This window comes from Bidens hawaiensis, unplaced genomic scaffold (assembly GCF_021521415.1).
Source record: "Bidens hawaiensis isolate Kalapana, Puna unplaced genomic scaffold, B.hawaiensis_p1.1 tig00008700_1, whole genome shotgun sequence".
Lineage (NCBI taxonomy): Eukaryota > Viridiplantae > Streptophyta > Magnoliopsida > Asterales > Asteraceae > Bidens > Bidens hawaiensis.
This window is the reverse complement of record NW_027491627.1, coordinates 91,198-113,714: the sequence shown is the minus strand read 5'-3', so window position 1 is coordinate 113,714 and position 22,517 is coordinate 91,198. Positions and strand designations below refer to the sequence as shown.

Here is a 22,517-nt window from a genome sequence, read left to right as displayed (position 1 = left end):
GTTAGGTTTTGTTAAAATAAAGGCTCTCCGTTAAATAGATACAACTGCCAAACCGTGATAACCCAAGTGTATCATATGCTTTAAATGAAATATTATGGAATCCAGAGCTATGTTTATAAAGCCATAGGGAGTGTTGATTTTAAATATAACTGTTTGTTAAGTTGACATGTGGATTCCGAATGGATCAAGCAAGCTCTTTGATTCGAGTAACCTTTATTTTACTCTCATGTAATATATTGTTTTCTTTAATAATCAGATTTTCTAATATTTTTGAGCTATTTTCTTAAATCATATACAATGCCTCTAGGTGAAATTAAGGTGTATCAAAGATACTAATTCTAAACACTAATAATATATAACAAAACTAGAATTAGTTGGTTATATTGTTCAACTGTTTTGCAAGAGAGTTACAAAAATACGTTTTTTTTCCCGAATTAGTTGGTTATATTATTCAACTGTTTTGCAAGAGAGTTACAAAAAATATGCTAAGCATGAAACATCGTGTTTGGAGAATCAGCACGTGTTCATTCCATTTGCCTTCGACACTTTTGGATCCCTAGCTCCCGAGGCGGTTCGCTTCTTGGAGCGGGTGCAGAAGGTGGTCCACAGTGACTCGCAGAGCCCGAGGAACCAAGGATTTATATTTAGTAGAATAGGCTTTGCGATTCAAAAGGGGATAGCGGCGCAGCTTGTTGCTCGCTTACCCATTATCCAGATGTAGTTCGGTTTGTGTTATATATAAAAGGATCAATATTTTATCTAAAAAAAATTGTGATCTTTTAAACATAAAAGTAATTCTTTAGCCTCTATACCAGCAATGAGATAACTAGTTTATTATTTTATTCTTTTAGGCATTAGGCTATGTGTCGTGAGGCTTAAAAAATAACATGACAGTGCTTTACCACCTCAAACACCGCGTGTGGGTTGCATGGATGGGGCGGCAAGGAGGGGGGGGGGATTCAAAATATTAACGGGTAACATGGGACTTTAAGGGAGGATTGCTGACAAATGGTGGGCTCAAATCTAAAGGGGTGAGGCTTTAAACCGCAACAAGGTTTAAGGTTAAATCACCCACTGCCTACGTGACACTTTAACATAAGCTTTAAAGGACCCCCCCCCCCCCCCCAAAAAAAAAAAACAAAAAAACACACACACACGCACAACAACAACAACACATAGCCTTAGTATGAGTGTTGTGACTTGTGAGCATTAAGAGGGCCGATAAGAGTGATGTGGAGGGGCTTTAAAGCTCCAACACACTGCGCTGAGAGATATGAAGGGGACTGCAAGGAGGTGTGCTGCAGAATTTTACCATGGCGGCATTTAGAAGGAAGTGGGGGACCATAGCTGCTTTTTTGTTTAAATTATTTAACGACAAACATGAACAAAAAAATCTTGTTTACTTTATTGTCCATGTTCGTTGAACTTTATTTTACAAAATGGACGAAGCCTATACGAATACAAGAGTATTATTTGATAGGCTCCATAATACAAAAAGAATATAACCTCCTAATTTCTTCGCACAAGGTAAACCAAAAAGCCAAAAATCAATCAAAGACCCATGACATGTTACTAATGAGCAGTCGGTGACCCCCCATAGCATTACGGATGGTGTAACGAGTCCTAGACTCCTATCCTATGTGTGACAAAATAACCATTATTTTTTTTTATTTGTAAATTGTACTAACTAAAAATAAGGGGCCCATTACTAACTATCATAAAGTTGAGGGACCCAGTATCAGTTCTTCCAAATCATGATGACAACATACCCACCACATTCCACCTTCTCTCAAAACTCCTCATGAACCTTAACAACTTTTGTAAAAGCAACTCCATGAGTTACCTCAAAAAATCTTGTTCAGAATCTAGATAAATCTCTCTTTTAGTAAGGTATATACACATTCCTATAATGTTCCTGTTTAACATATCCATATTTTCAAGCACACCATTCTATAAGCATTCATGATTTTTTGTGAATTTTGCATTATTTACATGTTCAGCTTTAATATACTTATATCATGTGTGTCTAACTTAGGTTTTTGATCATTTGATATATTCACTTTACTTTTTAGTTGCAGATCTGAACACTTTCAACTCAACTAGTTTAACTTCATCAGGTCTTAAATCCTAGTTACTAGATACTAGATACATTTTTATTTAATTATTCAATTTAGCAACTTGAAAGTTTTTAATTTGTTAAAATTTAATTAAAACTTAAAATTGTGTTTTATTTTCAGTTGTGAGAGAGCCAAAATGATGCACAGACCTCCCCCTGTTGATTACTCCCTCAAGGAGACCAAACCGCACCTCGGTGGAGGCAAAACCCCCAGCGATAAGCTCACTAGCACATATGACCTTGTGGAACAAATGCAGTACCTGTATGTCCGGGTAGTCAAAGCCCGTGATTTACCCGCTATGGATCTTACTGGTAGTTGTGACCCGTATGCAGAGGTTCGGTTAGAGAACTACAAGGGAACGACCCGGCATTTTGAAAAGAAGTCGAATCCCGAGTGGAACCAAGTGTTTGCGTTTTCTAGAGACCGGATGCAAGCGACAATGCTTGAGGTCGCGGTTAAGGATAAAGATGTTGTCAAAGATGATTTCATTGGTTGGATGTTGTTTGACCTTAACGAGGTCCCAAAACGGGTCCCACCCGATAGTCCTCTTGCGCCTCAGTGGTATCGGTTAGAGGATCGAAAAGGGAATAAGGTGAAGGGCGAGATTATGTTGGCGGTCTGGTGGGGGACGCAGACGGACGAAGCGTTTCCAGAAGTGTGGCATTCGGATGCTGCAACTTTCGGTGGGCACGGTGCGGTTTCCAATATCCGGTCAAAGGTGTATCTGTCACCTAAGTTGTGGTATCTTAGAGTTAGTGTTATGAAGCACAAGATTTAGTACCCGGCGATCGAACGAGGTTTCCAGAAGTTTTCGTGCGGGCGGTTCTTGGAAACCAGGCGTTAAGGACTCGAGTGTCGATGAGTAAGTCGATCAATCCAATGTGGAACGAAGACTTGATGTTTGTAGCCGCCGAACCGTTTGAAGAACCTTTGATTTTAACCGTTGAAGATCGAGTTGCGTCTAATAAGGAGGAGGTTCTCGGAACGTGTATGGTCGCGTTACAATATGTGGAACAGCGGTTGGATCATAGAGCGATGAATACGCGGTGGTTTAATCTTGAAAAGTATGTTATGGTTGATGGTGAAAAGAAAAAGGATGTAAGATTTGCAAGTAAGATTCATATGAGGATTTGTTTAGAAGGCGGTTATCATGTTCTAGACGAATCTACTCATTACAGTAGTGATCTTAGACCAACTGCTAAACAGTTATGGAAAAACAGTATCGGTGTTCTTGAACTGGGAATCTTGAGTGCACACGCGTTCACCCGTTAACCATCTCCCAAGTTGAAAGCTTGAGACACCAAGCCACTCACATTGTGTCGGCGCGGCTTGGGTGAGCCGAACCGCCTCTAAGGAAAGAGATAGTGGAGTACATGCTTGATGTAGGTTCTCATATGTTTAGTATGAGAAGAAGTAAAGCTAACTTCTTTCGAATAATGGGGGGTTTTTGGTGGTTTTATTGCAATTGGAAAATGGTTTCATCAAATATGCCACTGGAAGAATCCGATAACCACAGTGTTGATCCACATTCTCTTTCTGATACTCGTTTTATACCCCGAGCTGATTCTCCCGACAATTTTCCTATATTTATTTTTGATCGGCGTGTGGTACTACAGATGGAGACCAAAGTACCCGCCTCACATGGACACACGCCTCTCGTGTGCAGATAACGCGCACCCAGATGAACTAGACGAAGAATTTGATACGTTTCCAACTACTCGCCACCCTGATATTGTTCGAATGAGATATGACCGGTTAAGGAGTTTTTCGGGTAGGATTCAAACTGTGCTTGGTGATTTGGCAACACAAGGAGAGAGGCTGCAGTCTTTGCTTAGCTGGCGAGACCCGAGAGCTACTGCACTGTTTGTTATCTTCTGTTTAATTGCTGCGTTTGTTCTGTATGTTACGCCTTTTCAAATTGTGGCTCTTATTGCGGGATTTTATGTTTTAAGACATCCGAGGTTTCGCCTCAAGCTGCCATCCATCCCGCTTAACTATTTTAGATTGCCCGCAAGAACCGACTGTATGCTTTGAGTACAGATTTATTGGAATATTTTTTGTATATCCTGTTGTTTTGTTGTACCACATGCAAACATGAACTGTCAATAATTGTTGTTAGTGGTTTATGGTAACCGTCTTCGGTGATAAATATCTTGTACCGTGGGTTAAGTTGGATAAATTTATGTTACATATTGGTTTCTTGCAACATTTGTGTGTGACCATCTTGACTGTTTGGTTTAGTTTTATGTTGATTGTGGGATGCATACAAACAAACTTGGTAATTCTGTATTTGTCTAAGGTTGGTGTGACAGTCATATTTTCTGGCAAATTTATTACCAAAATGTTTTGGACTTTGGTGTATTTTGTTTGGGTTTCAGCAGTGAAATGAAAGATGGTGGACAAAGTTACAATGAGACAAGATGACACTGCTGGAATCATATTGTGAAGTCTAAATTTGCTTGACCCATGTGCATATATCAACATCAACTTGCTTTTATTCTCTGTCTGTAGGTGACTTTGGTCCCCAGTATTTATGTTACTATCATGCGCATGCATAGGTAATCATCAATCATATAATTGATTTACCTTTGTATGATTTCTAAGTTGTAGATAACCAGTTTATGTTGTTCATGTAGATGTGCCATTTTATTTATATAGTATATATAGACATTGTGCTTCGAGTATTCACGAGTTGACATAATCACGACTTGTTTAACCTTATTATTTTTTATATATAGCGAGCGAAATTGCTTAATTTGATTTATTAATAGATTATTTCATATTAATAGTGTTTGGTGCATATCTATATTTAATGGTTTGGTTTCATTATAGTATCACAGCTGTAGCCAACGTTGTTTTGAAAGTGATTTTTGGAAGCTTGTTAGACCATGTGTAGTCGTAAAGCTCCACATCCAGGGGTTTTGCGCCACGTGGCGCCCAGTCAGAGTTATGGTTTTGTATAAAAAACAAGTGTAGTCATAAAGTTGACATAACTTGGAGGGGGGCGGTGTTTCCAGAGTTATACCCTTGTGTTTTCAGCATTGTATATAAAACGCTTGGAAATTTGACTTCAACATAACGCAGAGGGGGGGGGGGGGGGGGGCGGTGTACCCCCCGCGTTATGGCTCAAAACGCAGGTGGCAAAGCCACCACTACACATGGTCTTATTGTGAAAATCTTAAAAGCCATGTGCCCGGTTTTTAACCCAACATGACATATTTCCTGAGTTGAATTCCCCACAAGTATTATGATGTGATGAGAAGCATCTTACTATCATATTTATCACTTGATATTATAAAAACCGTAACATTTGGAACCAGGAAAATGATAAATAAAAAATATATAAATCATATTTGTCATTTTGTGTAAATATTGGTATCTAAAATTGTTAACTTTTTAATCATTTTTTTAAAATTCAGATTGAAGCTTGAACCAGGCATTTAACAGATCAGTCTTAAAACCGGATGGTATTATTAATTATAATCAATTAGTATTTGTAACTATTATTCAAGAACTTCAAACACTAATGATCCTAACATAAGTAAATACAATGAATTCAACAATAGATTATCTAAACATGAATATTTATGTAACAAGTCGCATTTACATCTTAATCTGTCATATTACATCATTTTTTTAATAATATACATTACTTAATTATATATTATCTATCTTAAAGTGGGAAACGAGCTAAAAACTTAATAATAATAATAATAATAATAATAATAATAATAATAATAATAATAATAATAATAATAATAGGTGTAATTTCGTGGGCTTGCAATATGAGGAAATCATTTATAAATTAGTATAAACAGTTGTTTAAGTGGGTTTCAAGATAAGATTATTGGGCTGGACGAATGTTGAATTTTATTGGGTTTTATAGTTGATTGCACTCAAAGCCCACAAATCAGATAGTTTGAAACATTAGGAATTAAAAGAAGTCGGTGGAACTAGAGGTGCACAAAAAACCCGAATCCGGAACCGGACCAGAAATAAAAACCCGGAACCGGTTTTTTTAATACCCGAACCCGACCCTACCCGTAGGGTACGAATAGGGTATGCATTTTGGCACTAAAACCCGAACCCGAACCGGACCCGATTTGTACCCAGTAATACCCGAAAACCCGAACCGGTTCCATACCCGGAACCGGGTTTTTCCAATACCCAAAACCGGGTATTTCAAATACCCGATGTATACCCCGAAAAATACCTTAAAAATACCCCTAAAAAGTGCAAACTTTTAAAAAATCCAATTTATACCCAAAAAATAACCCGAAAAAACCGAAAAAACCCGTAATTAGGGGTTTTTCAATACCCGATAATAGGGTATTCAAATACCCGGTTTTAGAATGTCCGGTTTTATACCTGACCCGAAACCGATGCATAGGGTATGATTTTTAGAGACAATACCCGACCCGAACCCGACTCGATTATTACCAATACCCGGTCATACCCGAATCTGGTTCTATACCCGAACCCAGGTATTTAAAAAACCTGATTTATGCACCTCTAGGTGGAACAGTTAACAAAAAAATTTCACATTTACTTTGCATTTGTAAGGATTTGAACCCATAGCCTTATATGTGTAAGTGGAAACACCATACTACTAGATCGATTGATCATGTTCAGGAGAACGGTTTCTAAATGGGCAGGACGCAGGAGCACAACTTGCATAGAATTTTTGAGACAATTAACCAATAAGATGTAAATTATTTGAATCACGCATGAAAAGTTGAAATTTTCTTGATACTTTCGAATCTTTATGAACTCTTGATACTCAGTTGTGAACCCATGATTTAAACCACTAAGAGCATTCTTATCCGGATCTCCATTCTCATTTTTATAATTACACTATAAAATACAACATTTCTCTTTCATGTTCAATTAAATAATATTACTTTATATTTTTATCATTACAGTTTTCTCTCTCATCTACTTACAACCAATTCAACAAATATAAAAAAATAAATACGGACAAACAAAGTTTCTCAAATTACAAAAAGTCACTATCTTTTTTCTCTCCACCCTATAATTTACACTCACAAACACTCAAAACCTCACCCTATAATTTACAAACTCTCCTCACAATATTATAGGAAATGGGTTAAGAATGCTCTAACTTCTTCTCTCATGAGGGCTAAGGCACATTTTCACTTAGCCTCCTAAATCTAGCTATTCACTTTCAGTTGTTTATAATTTTAATCTTGTTTCATTAACATTTATTTTTATCTAATAACTTGTACTCGTTAGTTTCTTTTTTAAAAAGAAAATACACAATGTTGTTTATTATTCCGTCAACATTCTGATATAAAATTTAACAAAAACCGAAATGCAAGCAAAATAAAGTATTTTTATTCTTAAAAACGTATCTGACACGTGCTTGGATTAACATTTTGAATGATGGTATACTAATAAATGAGTTGTATTCAAAATAAATTTCAAGCAGACCGGGTTAAAAATCATTTTTTAACTCTCAATTAAAAGTTATTTTTAATCTCTTCTTTATTTTTTTACGTTTTTTTAACCGCAAATCTTTATTTTTTATTGTTAGGTAATTGATTTATCATTAATAAGTATTATTTTGTATTAAAATTTCTTAGGTGATGAGAAAGATGCATACCATTGTTAAACGAGATGATATTTAAGGGCGGTTCGGTAAATTTCATGGGGTGGCTTAGAGGAGATTTAAATGATAATTCGTTTATTATTTATTAATAAGTTAGTCTTATTTTAATTAAGTTAATCTTATCCTAAAACCTATTTGAGTTGGGTTCAAATTGTGTATTTGATTTTGAGTAGGATTAGGCCAAAGGATATCCATATAAAGCCTTTAGTATTTGATGTATTATTAAGTTTTTCTCATTAGTTAGTTTTCTTAATAAAAGTTGAATTATTTTGTTTGTCAAGTAAAGTTCCGGTTGGTGTAATTTAATTACTTTGTGAGATCAAAGCAATTAACCTATTGTTGTTCATACAGTAGAGGCACACAACAACAATATCAATTATTGAGTTCTGTAGCATAAGAAACTCTTTTCTTGTTTGTGCGAAAGGAAGTTGAGCTGGAGTATTGGTTTGTGACATCACTTGTGAAACTCTTTTGGTTCAACAACCGTGTGATACAAACAACATACTGGTTTTTATTAGTTTTCCATATTGCCTACAAACATTTGTTTTGTAATTAACATTCTACATTATTAATTCATAAATAGACGGGCAATTAGTAAATCTTGCACATACTATATGACGATCGATCGTATATTTCAAGCAATAACATCCATAACCTTGAAAGTAAATATAAATTAAGAAGAGAGCACGAATCCGGATGTTGGTCTCTGTAGCCAGTCTGCTGGCTTGTATGGTAACTCCCATGTACCTAAGTAAAACCAAACGAAAAATTGCTTAAAAAGTGATGTTAATAATAATAATAATAATAATAATGATGCACATTTTATGCTCAAATATAATATACAAGTGATTACGTACCTTCCGAGCATTATTAAATTAGCCGGGGCATTAAGAAGAGTTGACCCATCAATGACTCGAAGAGCATCTACACCAATAACCTTGTAGTCATCATCAACTACTTTGCCAATTTGACAACCTCCATGAAATTGCCATACAGTCCTCACAGTATCCTTGCAGAATTGTTCTAAGGAGGAACTTGTATTCGCATGTACCGGTAAGTTCGTTGGAAGTTTAACAGTAAGGTCGAGAATGTCTTGAATGGTCATATTCGCGTATTTGAATTTGGATAATGCTTTTGATTCGGTTGCTTTTAGCACGATGCTCATTCCATTAACACATTCTTTTACGTCTTCGGGTTCACTGAAATAGTTGAATTTTACAGATGGACAATCTTTTGGATCAGAACTTCGAAGCTTTAGCTCACCGCTGGAAATGGGATCATCAATCTTCATCAGGACAAATCCACCACTCTAAAAAGAATCGGACGATATATATATATATATATAAGTTCAACTAAAGATATTGATACGTTTATTTACTGTATGGTAGGTATCTAGGCGGTTTCTTTTACAAAAACACAAACAAAAAAACAAAAAAGAAAAAACCATTTCGTTTTTTGAATCTTAAGTTTTTTTAAAATATAAGAAAATTGATAAAATATAATATTTATTCATCTCTCCTGAAATTTTAGAAATAAAAATGAAAAATTTTTGTTTATTTATTATTTATAGAACCCATATATGTTGGATAAAAACTTAAGAAGTAAAAAAAGAAACGTATAAACAAGTTGGTCTTATGGTTTTTATGTACATATCATATGCCTTTGTAAGTAAGAATTAAGAAGTTTTAAAAATTATTACCACTAACACATACTAAACCATTTAGGTTTCGTTTTTGCAAAAATTCATTGTTCTATAATGAACCTCACGGTTTAATGCATATATGTGTATACCTCGTAGGAAAATCCTTGATAGTCTGAGGGGCTTCCAAGAACCACGTTAATGACACTAATAGGCTCGATTTGGCTGCCCGACAGAGTACCAACAACTTGAACTGTAGATTGTTTTAACAGGGATGGGAGAAGGGACAAATAACACATTTAGGGGGTTATCGGCCATGCCTTGGCCAACTAAAGGCTGGTTTAGCACAACTTTGATTTGTAGGGCGTCAAGTTGGTCTTCTGGACCTATGCCACTCAACATTAAAAGTTGAGGGCTTCCAAGAGGACCTGCAGATAGTATAATTTCATCGAATTGATTTCCTTTTAGGTATGCCCTGTGTGTGTTTCCATCTGCATCTTCAAAAACTACTGCGTATGCCCTAGGCGTTGTTCCTCCTATAAAACAAATTAGATAAATAAGTAAACCCTTAGAAACAAATATATATGAGGATTTAGAAATTTGTTTTGTAGGAAGAATAAAAATAGAACACAATCATGTAAATAAAACACTCTATCATGTAAGTAGAACACACTATGGTTTTTTGTCACACTGTAGATCTAAAACATCAAATTATTTGATCCGAATGCCAAAATCTATCCCTAGACTTCTTAAAAAATTATGTATTCTTACAATAACTCCACCTTATATATATATATATATATATAGGGAGGGGTTATCCTAAAAAACCGAGCGTGTATAAAAAGTGTAGGAAGTAATCTGGATGGTTAGATCTTGGTAGTCAATGGTCAAGATTGGGTTAAATTGGTGTGTTAAAGGGTAATTTAGTCACAGAAGATTTTGGAATCTCCTATTTTTATGCAATCAATCTCTCTCTCTCTTATCTTCCAAAAGATGGTTAAATAAAAACACACTTACAAAGACACAGTAAAAAAAACACACCAACATATACACTTGACATAACACCAATAATTATAACACAATAAGTATAACTTCAAACTACAAAATGAAACTAAAAAACACACCGATAACTAAAAACACACTAACCAAAATATACAACCGATAATTAAAACACAAATCTGAACGGCAATGGTGGTGGATGGTTGAATAACAGATCTGAACGACAATGGTGGTGGATGGTTGAATAATTATAAAACACCGATAATTAAAACAGATCTGCACTTCAAATAACAGATCTGAACGCGGTGGTGGATGGTTGAACGGCAATGGTGGTGGATGGTTGAATGTGATGGTGGCGGTGGATGGTTGAACGGCGATGGTGGCAGGTTGAACGCGATAGTGGTGGTGGATGGTTGAATGTGATGGTGGCGGTGGATGATTGAACGGCGATGGTGGCAGGTTGAACGCGGCAGTGGTGGTGGATGGTTGAATGTGATGGTGGCAGTGGCTGGTTGAACGGCAATGGTGGCTGGTTGAACGCGACGGTGGCGGTGGTGTCTAGTTGTACATGGTGGTGTCATAATTGAATGAGTTGGGAGTAGGGTTTGGTTATGTTGATTTGAAGGGAGGAAGAAGAAGATCTGGATATAAAAGAGAGAGAAATAAATATTTTTCCATCTTACCCCTTTATGTTATATTTAATCCAATGATTCTAATAGCTTCCTACACTTTTTAGGAAAACTTTACTTTTTATTTTAACATTTCTCTCTCTCTCTCTCTCTCTCTCTCTCTCTCTCTATATATATATATATATATATACTAGACGAGTGCCCGCGCGATGCAGCGGAAAATACAAGCCTTAATAATCACGTAAGAGATTTTTGGGTGCTCATCGTTCCATTTAAACCGTGGATTAAAAATTCTTATTTTAAACTCAATTTAGTAGCGAAGTACAAATGAAACCGAAATCTAACCATTGTTAATGGTTTGTTTTTGTTGTGTTTTAATTTTCAACGGTTTGGTTTCAGTTTTCGATGACAAAAAACGGCTTGGCTCACGGCTTAGTTTAAAACCATCAAAATCGGACCACAAACGCCTATACGTAAAATGTTATTTTTTTAACTGAAAATAAACTATGATAATATCATATACTCAAATTAAAGAAAATTAAATGCTCGTTTTTATGGTGCAGTTTTTCAAAAAAAATATTAACGCACGAAAAAGTTATGACCGTTTAAAAATCGGGAGGGAATTTGGGTTAAAAGTGAAATTATAAATAATATATAGTTAAAAGATGAGGGATCAATGTTGTAACTATTCTTTAAATTTCCAAATATTGATTAAAGTTGAGGGGCATTGTTGTAAATAATTTAAAGAAATATGAAAGAAATGGTAAATTTAGTGTTAGAATGTCTAGTATGTCCCTATGTAAGATTGTACAATGTGTTTGAAAAATTATAAATTACTTAAAATTAAGTGTCTTAATTTGCCCATGAGTGATGCATTATATATAGTATAGATAATTGCAATACAAACAACTTTCTTTTATATTTTTTTTCTAACTTTTTACTAGTCAAAATTTTAAATATGTATCCAACTCTTTTGTTATTAAGATACATCATACATGTATAATGTATGTATCTTGCTTGGATACATATATCTAACATAGCAAAGTTACATATATTGTATCAAGCTAGATGTATGTATCTTCACATGATCCTCAAGATACATAGTTGTATTTTACCGAGTTGAAAAAACCGATCCAAAAAGAAAACTAAAAAAAGAACCGATCTTTAATAATTAATCACCAACCAATCTAAAAAACCGCAAAAACCGATGTCAAAATTGATTTAACAGGGAGTAAGGACATTGAATTAATTAGTATTTTACCAAAAATAAGGAAAAAGTAATTTACTTAAATGCCATTGATATTAAGGAGGGTGGGGGGGGGGGGGGGGGGGGTGTTGGGTGGGTTGTGGTTGAGTGAGCTTTTGAAATTGCTTATTTGCTTTAGGCGTGTTGGGTGGGTTGTGGTTGAGTGAGCTTTTGAAATTGCTTATTTGCTTTAAATGTAATTTTTCCAAATTGCTTTTGACTTCAAAAAACAAATAAACAATTTCAAAAACTCACCCAAACACCCCCTAATGTATATTATTAAACCGGTACCCGTAATCGTTTGGTTATCCCTAGTACATGTTCCATTTGCTTAAGTCCATGACCTAATATATAACTTTCTTAAGGTTACTTTATATATTCAAATAATATTTAGAAATATAAATACTTGTTGAACTCTTTTTTTATTTATAGATTTGTTTATAGAGATGCCAAATGTTTTCAGGTATTTTTTGAAACAAATACACAAAGCGTCTAATTAAGTAAACCCATTGCCCGAAAAATAAATAAATAAATCTTTTGTCACATACCTTGGGTTGTAAATAAGATTTTGGTGACAGTTGCATAGAGATAAACAGACAGGCTCAAAGGATTTGCATACTGCATTAAATCAGCGGTTGTATGTCGTTTCCCATGTTTATCAAAGGTTATCCCAGCCACTTTAGTACCTGGCAAATAATCATAAGTAAAGCCGTTGTCACTCCGGCGTCTATAAGTGCATCCTTCCATGCCAACTGCCACTCCCCAACATCCGGTTCGAAAACCATAACCTTTTCCACATATTCAAATGAAGCATTCACCAGTCTTTCATCTGTTAACTTGGCCTCTTTATGGAACTTGTCACTGTCACGAGTGTACAAGCCCGCGTTAATAGATGTGCCTCCTCCCAACACACGTGGACGCACGTTGCCAACACCATCCTCGGACATAAACAGCTCGGCCGGGGAACTTGCTGATGTGTCATAGAAGTAGCTGCCGAAATAGGCTGCATTGCTGACTTCAGGGTTGTCGTAGGGCGAGCCACCGCGTTCGAGTAATAGAACTGAGTAGTTTTCGGAGAGTGTGGTGGCTATAGGGATTCCCGCGGCACCTCCACCAACTACGATGTAGTCGTAGAATGATATCTTTGGCGCGCTTGTTGCTTCATGCATGAACGAATAGTTTGGTGCTGCATGTGGTATATAAAAGTATAAAACGTACATCTGAATGGAACCATTCAGATATAAACATCTTATTCATTCAGACTTCAGACTGTTTGGTTCCAAACAGAAAAACATCTGAATGGTTAAAATTAGTTATGAATCATTCAGACTTGTTGTTGTTGCTGAATGAGACAGAGGCTTATTCAGATTTGACTCAATCAGATCTAAATAAACCAAACAACCCCTTAGCCTTGTTATCTAAAAAAACTAACGCCACAGTTTATTGCACGCTCTATATTAAGATGAAGAAATATATACTTACGCGTCTCGGAGACACATGCATCATGGAAAAATACAAGGGTGACAAGAATAGCCGTGAAAATTTTCCACATCCTGCAAGTCATATATGGTTAGTGCTTAGTGTGTTTGAGGGATATGGATAATATATAGACGAACGAACATGTAATATAGTTATATAAACTTATAAAGTGTGTATATATATATATGAATTTAAAATGAAAAGTCTACCTTCACACATCTCGAATGTAAATAAAAAACATACATCATTGATAAGTCATGTGCTATTAGATGTATAAAAACAATAATTTTGTATATGATTCTATAATAGAGTAAATAAAAAACAAAGAAATTAAGAAATTCACCATTGATTTTTTTATATTATAATATTAGCCCTTGACTGGCGCACGATGTGCTATGATAACTTTTTTTTATGTCCTCACGTATTAAAAATGTAGCTTTTGAGACCATCCACAATGCCATATAGTTCGTTTTAAAAGTTATCTGGGTTTGGAGAAATCCATAACCCGCTTGTTTTTAATATAAAATTGTTTCTTAATTATAAATAAATATTAATTTTTAGTATATCCTTATATTATAGAAGTTGTCATATCAAATATGTTGTGAGATTAGTTTTTAGTTTAATGAGATGTTATAACCAGTTTAAGGTTATGTGGTTTAATGAGACCCATACCCATGAATTCGAGTCAAATGCATGAGAAACCTGCATTTGCAAATAAAGCAATCTGGTGGCTTGTGAAAAACTATGAAACAACCAGAGAGATTTTAAAAGTTTCGTTTATATATATTACTAGCTTTTATCCAGCGTGTTTTTGGGGTTTATTTAAGTATTTGTTTTAATCACATTGCAATTATATTTTTGTAATTAATTGTTTTAATTTAATTTACAAGAAAGTTTGCTATATTCATTCAGAAATAGTTGAACCTATTTTAGTCCATTTATGTTCTTCATTATGTTCGTTTATGTTCATTTTTTAATGAAACGATAAATTAATCTACTTAATGTTTTATATGTATTCGTTTGTGTTCATTTAAGTTCGCTTAGAGCATTCCCAGTCCATTCCTTATCTATATCCACATTATTGCAATAACAATCACTACATTTTCTCTATATTTGAAGCACCAAATATTGCAACATCTCAAGTTATTTGGAGCAGCATCTTTGATTGAGTAAATTAGACATTACTCCGGACCACATTTGTAAGGCCCTGTTATCGGTGCCTCACTTTGGACGTTTTATTTACTCATAAACACAGTTCTAAACATCATAGTTAAATAAAACTTTCGCAAAATATTAAATCTTTCATAAAACATTACATAATAATTCATAAATTGTCTAAAACAACATCTTGTCTTTCAAATTTAGAAACATTAAACATAAACATAACAATCTTCCATGAGATGCCAGTATCTTCCTTTCCATGCAATGCGCCCACGTCAAGCGAGCGGCCTCATCCTACTCACATGCGTGCATACTCAGCTACGCTGAGTGAGTTCTAGTTAATCAGATAACATACATTACATTCACATGTTTATACATACGCATCCGAAGATACATATTATATAACCTACTTACCTTTGTTTCATACATATACTATCATATACTTTCTTTCTTTCTTTCATTCTTTTCTTTTCTTTCATACTTTTATATTAAACCATACTTTACATAACTCTACGTTTTAAAGAGTATTATGCCCTACCGCCTCGAGTATTATAAGGGCCCGGTTCCCTTTCTGCCTCGAGTATTATTAGGGCTCGGTTCCCTATCTACCTCGAGTATTATTAGGGCTCGGTTCCCTTTCTGCCTCGAGTATTATTAGGGCTCGGTTCTCTTTCTTCCATACAACCATACCATACTTGTCTATATATTCATAATCATAACTTTCATACATACATACAATCATACATCATATATAACAATCATATCTTTAACTACCACTTGGCGTTACATGCAATATCCGAAGATCGTTCACGCACCATCAAGCATTCCTTTATAAAAAATCATACAAGGCATACACTTACCACTTAAGGTAAGTGTATTAACTAATCACATCGAGTATGCACACAGCCCCGAAAACATAACAATGAATGAGGCTAGAAACTCACCTGGATTCTGTTTCGTTCTCCGCTAACGTTAATCATTTCCGTAACTGAGCTCTGCTAACTGTATTATAATTACACGTATCAATACTCGTCCTAATTATATTGTTCATATTTCAGCCAAAAGTGGCTAAGTCTGGTCTAATCTAATGGCCTTGCTTTAGAATACATGTTACTTAGAATATTTTTATGATGTAATGTATTCTTTCCTTTCTTTTCTTTATTCTTGTATTCATTAACTTGAGTCCTAGATTAATCTTTCTTTCTTAGAATACAATCATGTAATCGAGCCTGCCTTGGATTCAGTTGAGGTCCTTGTAATCGAATTACTTTCTGTATGAGATTATATGGATTGTAATCGAGTTAAGACATTGTATACAAAGCATACAATGTAATCGAACCTATGATTGTATTCGAGTCTTTGATGAATTGATTAAGTATAGTGTATGCGAATTCTATGATTTTATGCGAATACATCTATGTATTCGAATTAGGCCATGCATGCAACTGATCACTTTGTATTTGAAATGTTTCATTGTAACCGAAGTTCCATTGTAATCGAAATGTTCTATGTAATCAAAATTCCATTGTAATCGAAATGAGTTATTGTATGCGAGTTATATATGTAATCGAGTTGCATGGATGTATTCGAACTACATGGTGTAATCGAGTTTAGCATTTGTAACCGAGTTCTCACATGTAATCGAATATAGAGCATTGTAACCGAATGTGGGCGGTGTAATCGAATAACCATTTGTAATCGAGTTTCATTATTGTAAGCGAATATATATTTGTATTCGGGTTAAACTTGTAATCAAATACAACAAGTGTATTCGAGTATCCTGTTGTAATCGATTACTCCATTGTAATCGACCATAAGATGGTAAGCGAATGAGCTGCACTGTGTAATCGAATGGGCTGATCCGTTAGGGTCCGTTTACCACTATCATCGTTGTGTTTCACAACGTTGATACCTTATTATGGTTCGGTATTATCCCATAAACGTTTCCTTAACCATTTTCGGCCAAAACTTAACCCGGGTAACCATAAATCTTAAACCTTTACGGTAAAACGTTCAAAACTAGATCTAGAGTTTTCCTTTATGTACCGTTCATAACCATAAGTTCGTTAAGTCCATTTTAATCATCAAGTTTGCCACTTTATGACTTATCTAGGCCTGATCTACTCTAGGGTTTTAATTTCATGGCTAATCATTCATAAAAACATAAACTTTAAAGATCTAGAACATACCTTTACTCGTTTTAAAGCTACGGTTTTTCTTGGTTATGAATTACAATCTTGTATCTTGTTTGTTTATCCAAGATCTATGAATATTTGGCTTGATTTTGTTCTTGGATTTCTTCCTCTTACCCATGACCGTATGAGAGGGTTTAAGGGTGTGTGTTTTGAGTGTGTAGTGAATAAGGTGGAGAGAAATAAGGGTTTTAGGGAGGTTTAAGGGAGTTTTGGTACTCACATAAGTCCATGGACCTAAGGCCCATCCCATCCCTTATTCTATCTTTCCCACCCAAGTCCATACTCTTTATTATATTTAATCTAATTGGATATTAACACACAATAAATAAACATAACTTTCCTTATTTATTATTATAAATTTTAGGATGTTACATGTCTTCCTTCCTTATAGAGGTTTCGTCCCCGAAACCTACTATTGCTAAAACAAATTCGGGTAGAACTTGCGCATCACATCCTCAACTTCCTATGTAGCGTCTGATCTTTTGCGGTGCTTCCATATCACTTTCACTAGGGGTATAACCTTGTGACAAAGTTTCTTTTCCTTGCGATCAACAATCTCTATAGGTTGCTCAATGTAGTTCAGCTGTTCATCAACCTCAATATCCACCAATCGCACATGAGACGTGTCATCAGCTAGACATTTCCTCAGATGAGAAACATGGAAGGTTGAGTGAATTCCTTCTAACTACTCGGATAAATCTAGTTTGTAAGCCACTTCACCCACATGTTCTATAATCTTGAATGATCCAATTTACCTCGGACTCAACTTACCCCTCTTTCTAAAATGAATAATTCCTTTCCAAGGCAAGACATTGAGCATCACATTGTCACCAACGTTAAACTCAATCGGTCGTCGCCGCTTATCAGCGTACGGCTTCTGTCTGTCTTGAGCAACTTTCATTCTTCCCTTAATCTGATCGAACTTTGAAGAGGTTTCTTGAATGACTTCCAAACTTCCCATCTCTTTCTGACCAATCTCTCCCCAACATACCAGGGTTCTACATCGTCTACCATAAAGCATTTCAAATGGTGGCATACCAATACTTGAATGGTAGCTGTTGTTATAGGAGAACTCTGCCAGATGCAGATGATCATCCCAATTTCCTCCAATGTCTAAAACACAAGCACGCAACATATCCTCAAGGGTTTGGATCGTCCTTTCAGACTGTCCATCTGTTTGAGGATGATACGCCGTACTGATGTTCAATATCGTTCTCATAGCTTCATGGAACTTCTTCCAAAACGTCAAAGTAAAACGAGTATCTCTATCAGACATGATCGATAACGATACCCCATGCTTAGATACAACCTCTTTATTGAACAAAATTGCTAACGTTTCTGACGAGATGGCCTTTCGCATAGGCAGAAAGTGAGCACTTTTGGTCAAATGGTCCACTATCACCCAAATGGTATCATGATGCTTAGCAGTACGAGGTAGCTTAGTTATGAAATCCATGGTGATGTGTTCCCATTTCCATTCAGGTATCTCTAGCGGTTGCATATTTCCACAAGGCTTCCGATGTTCAGCCTTGACTTGTAAGCAAGTTAAGCACTTACTGACATGATCTAATATATCATTCTTCATTCCTAGCCACCAGTAGTCTCTTTTCAAATCTGGGTACATCTTTGTAGTTCCTGGATGAATTGAATATCTTGACCTATGAGCTTCATCTAAGATTCGACCTCTAAGATTTTCATGGCATGGAATCCGCATACGGTTAAACCTAGTCTAAACACCATGCGTGTTTTCCATCAACTTGTCTTGCTGACCGAAAATCCTTTCTTTCTTCACTAGCCCTACATCTACCAGTACCTCTGACTGCACCTGGATGATTTCTTCCAATAGACTTAAGTTCATAATCAACTGGTATGACTTCACTGTTGTAATGACTTCCTCATTCTTACGACTTGGCGCGTCGGAGACCACATTAGCTTTACCAGGATAGTACTTAATGTCGCATGCGTAATCCTTTATCAATTCTAACCACCTTCTATGCCTCATGTTCAGCTCTTTCTGCTCGGAGAAGTACTTTAGACTTTTATGATATGTGTAAATAGTACACTTAGTACCATACAGGTAATGTCTCCATATTTTGAGAGCATGCACTACTGCTTCTAGTTCTAAATCATGCGTAGGATAAGTACTCTCATGGAATTTCAACTGTCTAGACGCATAAGCTATCACTTTTCCTCGTTGTATCAACACGCAACCTAAGCCACGATGCGAAGCATCAGTACAAACAACCAGATCCTCGTCACCATCGGGTAAAGCAAGGATTGGAGCTTGCATGAGTCTTCTCTTTAGTTCCTCAAAAGATTCCTCTTGAAACTTACCCCAACTGAATACTACCGACTTTCGGGTCATACCGGTCAACGGTGTAGCTATCTTGGAGAAGCCTTCGATGAATCTCTTATAGTAGCCAGCTAACCCTAAGAAGCTTCGTATGTCAGTTGGTTTCTGCAGAGTCTTCCAATTCGTTATCGCTTCAATCTTAGCTGGGTCCATGGTAATCCCTTCAGGATTGATCACGTAACCTAGAAATTGCACTTCTCGCAACCAGAACGCGCATTTCAAAAATTTAGCATACAACTTTTAATCCTTCAGAACTTCCAACACTTCCTTCAGATGCTCAGCATGATCAGACTCGCTCTTTGAATAAATCAATATATCGTCGATGAAAACGATAACTGAATTATCCAACATCGGCCGACACACCCTATTCATCATGCCCATAAATGCTGTGGGAGTATTCGTTAGACCGAATGACATCACGAGGAACTCGTAGTGTCGATACCGCGTCCGAAACGCTGTTTTAGGGATGTCTACCTCTTTCACTTTCAGCTGATGATAGCCTGACCTGAGATCTATTCGTGAGAACCAACTTGAACCTTGCAGTTGGTCAAATAGATCATCAATCCTTGGCAAAGGATATCTATTCTTTACCGTAAGCTTGTTCAACTCACGATAGTCTATGCACATTCTCAGACTTCCACCCTTCTTCTCCACAAATAGCACTGGTGTGCCCCCACGGGGAAACACTTGGTCTAATAAAACCCTTGTCGAGGAGCTATTGTAGTTGGGACATCAGTTCTTTCATCTCGGACGGCGCTAGATGGTAAGGCGCTTTCGCGACGGGCTGGGCTCCTGGTATTTAATCTATCTCGAATTCTATCTCTCGCTCCGGTGCCCCGAAAGATCCTCAGGGAATACTTCGATAGGAACATCTTTCATTTCTTTCGTCTCGGCCATGGAATTGACAACATACGCCGGGTATGCACCGCACCCTCGCCTTAACAAACCCTCGGCTTTTATCATCGAAATGATATTAAGCCCAGAACTTTCCTTATCACCATAGGGTCACCGCACCACCATACAACGGCTTTAACCTTATTATCCTACTCTTACACACTATCTAAGCTTCATATTCAGACAACCAATCCATTCCCAAAACCACATCGAACCCTCCTAAGGTCATAACATACAAAGTAACAGGGAACTCATGTCCCTCTAACTCTATCTTACAGTCCTTAACCATTTTAATTATTTTAACCGAGGTGTCACTAGCAGTTTCTACTATAAAAGTTTCAGACACTCGGCAACATTTCATTTTAACTAATATGACTACGAAACTTTTGTTCGCACCTGAATCAAATAATACTAAAGCGGAAATACCGTTTACTAGAAACGTACCTGTCACGACATCTGGAATCTGCTTGGCCTGCTCTTGAGTCAACATGTAAGCCCTGGTCCTTGGTCTAGCTTGTTCCGCATCCTTCTTCCCACTTCCTCCAACTTCACTCTCAGTGCATTCCCTTGCAAAATGACCGTCTTACCGCATTTATAACATGCAGACTTTGCGGTACAATCTGGAGCATAATGCCCCATTTTCCCGCACTTGTAACAAGCGTTCGTACCAAACTTGCACTCACCTGCATGAATCTTTCCACACTTATAACAAACGTCCGAACCCTTATTCGATAGGCACTGACCACCGTGCATCTTGCCACAAGTCTTACACGACTTCCTCTCCCACACTCTCGACTTCTTATCCTTAGGGTTCCACAACTGAGTACCTGTGCGTTTGACAGGAGCGACCCATTTATTATCCTTCTTCTCTTCCGCCACCACATCATCCGCCGCCAGGTCGTCGTACCATTTATGTGAGTCCCACAACAGAATCACAGGTAGCAGGTCTACTAGATTTGACCAAGACGCGAACATTTTGTGGCAGTCCCCTGATGTAAGTAACACTCAATCCGCTTGGCTTCAGTGTTCACCATGCCTGGAACCAACCTAGACATGCGGTTGAATTCAGTGGTGTATTCGCGGTACATCATCTTACCCGCCTTCAGACTCAAGAACTTCATTTAAACCCTTTCAACCCCCGCATCAGCACAAAACACCTTCATTACCAACTCTTTCAGATCATCCCACCTCATGGCCTTAATCTCCTCCTGGGTCTTCCTCTGTTCCACACTTTCCCACCAGTACATAGCTTCATCACCGAAGGATTGGGTAGCATAACCCACAACTTGGTGGGGACGGCATCGCTGATTCGGATAACCTTGTCCATTGTGGTTATCCATTGGAGAATAGCGATTGTGTCTCCTAGACTGGTCAGCTTTGGCGGGTCACAACCTCTGAATGACTTGTAATTGAACCCACCTCGGCCTCTCTTCCTATTATCAACCTTCACCGACTTCACCACACGCGAGTCACCCTTCTCTCTCTCATCATCTTTCTTACCATGTCCTTCTGCCCTGTCAACAGTTCTTCCATGGCTTCTAGCACACCCTTCAGGACTCAAGTTCTTCACAGCAATGGCTACGGCTTAAACAATGGCTGCTTGGAGTGCAGGGTCAAGTTGATACCCTTCGTTGTTGCTCGGGTTTCGTCCCGCTGCGCTACCTTCCTCTCCTGTGTTAGAAGATGATTCCACAGAAGGTTGTCGGACCATACGTGGCCTACCACGACGTCCAGTGCGACCTTCGGTTCCAACAATTTCCCTAGCTCTAGCCATTTGTACTCTATAAGGAAACACAAACATCGTCACTCAAGGAACTATTTAGTACAAGGATAGTTAGGCTAACAGGTAATAACAGTGGCCAGCTGTGATTAGCTGATCACGTTACTTTCCGTACCTATATACTTCCTCTTATGAGTCTATTTGTGCTAATTCTACTTTTAAACAGTTAATCAATCAAACAATCAATTTGTCCTATCCCTAACATTCACACATCCTTTCTTAAGCTAACATTAACATACATTATTTTACCATACATTTTATCTTCACTGAGCTTGCTTGAGTGATACATGGCTATATTGAACTGGCATCTTCTTTCTTTTCTTACTTAAATCTCATTCTCTGTTCGAGTCTAAGCGTGTAGGACGCTTAATTCTCTTGAACTTATGCTCTCATACC

The 22,517-nt window shown here is 36.9% G+C and overlaps 1 protein-coding gene and 2 pseudogenes across 2 annotated transcripts; 1 reads left to right on the top strand and 2 right to left on the bottom strand.

Annotated features, from left to right (window-relative positions):
* Window positions 1–1,789: 1,789 nt before the first annotated feature.
* Window positions 1,790–4,394, top strand: LOC143529779 (FT-interacting protein 3 pseudogene; annotated as a pseudogene). The gene is made up of 2 exons (XR_013134723.1): window positions 1,790–1,890; window positions 2,238–4,394. The product of XR_013134723.1 is annotated as an FT-interacting protein 3 pseudogene (transcript).
* Window positions 4,395–8,298: 3,904 nt separating this feature from the next.
* LOC143529773 (protein HOTHEAD pseudogene) lies at window positions 8,299–9,037 on the bottom strand (annotated as a pseudogene).
* Window positions 9,038–9,592: 555 nt separating this feature from the next.
* On the bottom strand, window positions 9,593–22,115 carry LOC143529772 (protein HOTHEAD-like). Its single transcript, XM_077025488.1, has 5 exons — window positions 22,004–22,115; window positions 21,761–21,925; window positions 12,946–13,445; window positions 12,808–12,877; window positions 9,593–9,921 (listed from the first exon to the last, which is right to left on the bottom strand). The coding sequence occupies exons 1-5, from the start codon at window positions 22,113–22,115 to the stop codon at window positions 9,593–9,595; spliced, it is 1,176 nt and encodes a 391-aa protein (XP_076881603.1).
* Between the last annotated feature and the right edge of the window lie 402 nt (window positions 22,116–22,517).